The 2,951-nt window shown below is 45.6% G+C and overlaps 1 protein-coding gene across 1 annotated transcript; it reads right to left on the minus strand.

Moving 5' to 3' along the window:
- Positions 1-205: 205 nt before the first annotated feature.
- gjd4 (gap junction protein delta 4) lies at positions 206-1,960 on the minus strand. Its single transcript, XM_030767092.1, has 2 exons — positions 1,897-1,960; positions 206-1,416 (listed from the first exon to the last, which is right to left on the minus strand). The coding sequence occupies exons 1-2, from the start codon at positions 1,958-1,960 to the stop codon at positions 206-208; spliced, it is 1,275 nt and encodes a 424-aa protein (XP_030622952.1).
- Between the last annotated feature and the right edge of the window lie 991 nt (positions 1,961-2,951).

Raw genomic sequence — 2,951 nt, forward strand, 5'->3', positions numbered from 1 at the left:
TTGTAGGAAAAATGACTTCAAACTCTGAACTTCATAGAATCCTGTCAGAACTCTATTTCAGAGAGAGCACCAACTGGATTGATCTCACAGTTGCCATGGCATTACGGATGAGGAATCCCTAACTGGGCCTTTCTCCTCTGCAGTGATTGGTTTATTACACAAACAATGAAAATATCCTGTCGACATTTGTAACTCTCTCTTACAGTCACACCCACTCTGATCTCTTCTCCTGTCCTTCCCCACCACCGGACGGCAGATCAGGCCCTGTGGCCATTTCCACGAGTGTGTACTGCCCCACACGCCTGGTACACACTGCTGTTGCTGTGGAGACATCCAGAGCCCCTGTCCCAGCTGGTTTGTCTTTCCTAGGAGGTGGTGGAGGTTTAAGACGGCTGCGTTTGCTGACACGGATAGACCTGGGTGTAGCCAGAGGGTCAGGTGGGCACAGTGCTACCTCGCTGCCCTCTCTCTCCATACCTTCCTCCTGGGAGGGTGGGCAGTCATTGTTCCCATTAGTGTTTGTGGAGACAGCTATGCCTGGTCCAAGCGGGGTGGCAACGTGGGTTGCAGAGGGGTGAAGCTCACCTTCCTCCATACGCCCAGAGGCAGTCTCGTCGGCACTGGACTTGCTCACCCTTCTTTTCCGGAAACTTCCGAGAGCTTCCAGGTTGTGAGACCCTGGAGATACATTAGCGTCTACACAGCGGCTGTCTGATGGGGAGAGATAGTACTGCTCCTCTTCATACATCTTCTGCACCAGCATCTTCCTCTTGCTACTCTGCCTCACAGAGCGTTTAATGGCACAGACAAGATCAAATATATTGAGTAGGAGGGACAGCGCAGACACGCCCAGCATGAAATTAAGCATGACGGTTTTTTCTGTCGGCCTGGAGATGTAGCAATCCACTGTGGTGGTGCAGGGAACTTGCTGACACATGAACCGTTTAGGGATGTAGAATCCAAACAGGTAGTAATGGGCGGCACCAAACCCGGCTTCCAGAAGGATCCGGAAAAAGAGGTGAAAGATGTAGGCCCCCGTGAAGCGCTGGACCCTTCCTGTTTCTACCTGAGCAGCAATAGTACAAAGCGAGGCCTTTCGGAAAGATTCCTGACGGATCTTATAAAGGGATCCGGCCTTAATTCTGTTGAAGGTCTCCTGGTCCACAGCCAGGCCCGCAGTGACTTTGTGTACTATGTAGATGACAAATATGATGTATGGAAGGCAGAGCGTGGTGAGCTGGACCAGCCAGAAGCGGAAGAGGGAAAGGGGAGCGAATAGGTCGTAACACACATTGGCGCAACCTGGCTGGATGGTGTTACACACAAACCGCTCCTGCTCATCCTGGTAGAGAGGATATCCAGCAAACAACAAAACGAGAACTCTCAGGAACACCATCAGAATGAGCCAAACTTTCCCTGGAAAATGAGTGAGCAACAAACATGTTTGGATATAATTTATTATGGAATTCATTAGAAGTACTCATGCTTCACTGGAATATTTTGAAATATTGGAATTGAAAGTTTAGCATTGAGCAAAAATTCCAATGACATTTAGAAGTAAAAATTTACAAAAAGAAATTGTTTTGAAAAGCTGTCACACTGTCCAAAAACTCAATAAAAGTTCTTTTGTAAAAAGGAATTCCAGCTCAACTAAGAGAACCAACAAAAGTTGAATATGTTAAATCAGTGCCAAATCTCAAACCTGTAATGAAATAAGAAAAATATTGAAATTGAGTAAGATAAGGCTTAGATACAGAGAGCAGCAACTGCAAATCTTATTGTGTACTGTTTGTTTAGTATGCTGTGTCAGATAGCAGAAGTTACACTTATGGCCTAGCTACAACACAATCTCAAATTCATTTGTCCAAACGTTTAGGCTCAATGCGCTCCACTCACCTATAATGGTGATGTTGTAGTTAAGGGCAATTAGAATCACCTCAGAGACACCCTGCCTTCCCATGGCCTCAGACGACAGCCTCCTAAACGGAGACCCCTTCAAAGGCTTTGTCTCTGAGGCCGGCACACGCTCAACTTTACTCCACTTCAGACCGACAGTCACTGTCTCCTGGTCAAGAATAAATCAAAAGGCTTTTCCTTCATTAACTTCAGTAACTAAACAGGTAAATCCCTTAGGCTTGAGACAGCTCAGTCCACGATAGCAAGTCTCTTTGCAAGACTCCCCAGCAGCTTGCAACTGTACAACCCATCATACCCCTCTCTCCCTCTCTTTCTCTTTCTGCCTGGCTGTCCTGCTGACAACTGTTCTCAGACAACAGAAGACGAGAGACATGAGCCCCATTGTAGGGCTATTCTTACCCACCAAAGGCACGTCACCCCTGGAAGCAATGCTGAGGTATTTCAGTTCTGTTTGTCCTTACAGGAGAATAGCAGGCCTCAGGATTAGTCATTAAATCTGCAGCGTTATGTTCTCATATACCAACGGAAGGCTGTAAGGGAAATTTGGAGTCTCCTTATAGAGAGCTGCTAATTCTCAGGGACAACAAACTTCAGATGTGATGAATCATTTCCTCTTCATTTTATGTGCACGGGAGAAGCACATCTTAGAGATGAAGCACAGTTCTCACTGAGGTTAAGGATTGCAGAGTTTTTCATATTGTAAGACAAACAAATCCAAGGACATGTTTGGGGGTTAACAAGATAACTTTTCTCATGGAGCTCAGGATACTTGGTGTTTGCTCCCAGGTGTTGCAGACACCCAGAGGCCTTGTCTTCTGCATAATAAATGCTAATTGTTCTAACACACAGGTACATTTTGCAGCATATAGTAATTAAGCAAGCACAGGTCCCTATAATATTAATACTTCATCAATAGTTATGCAGCATGTTTTCCTTCTAAAAGTTACAACCATAATGCAAAGTGATATTTTCCCACAAGGAATTTCAGCGTCAGCTCTCAAAGTTAGGAGTGTCTGGGGTGCATGTCTTTCTTG

The sequence above is a fragment of the Chanos chanos genome, chromosome 3 (assembly GCF_902362185.1).
Source record: "Chanos chanos chromosome 3, fChaCha1.1, whole genome shotgun sequence".
Classification (NCBI taxonomy): Eukaryota; Metazoa; Chordata; class Actinopteri; order Gonorynchiformes; family Chanidae; genus Chanos; species Chanos chanos.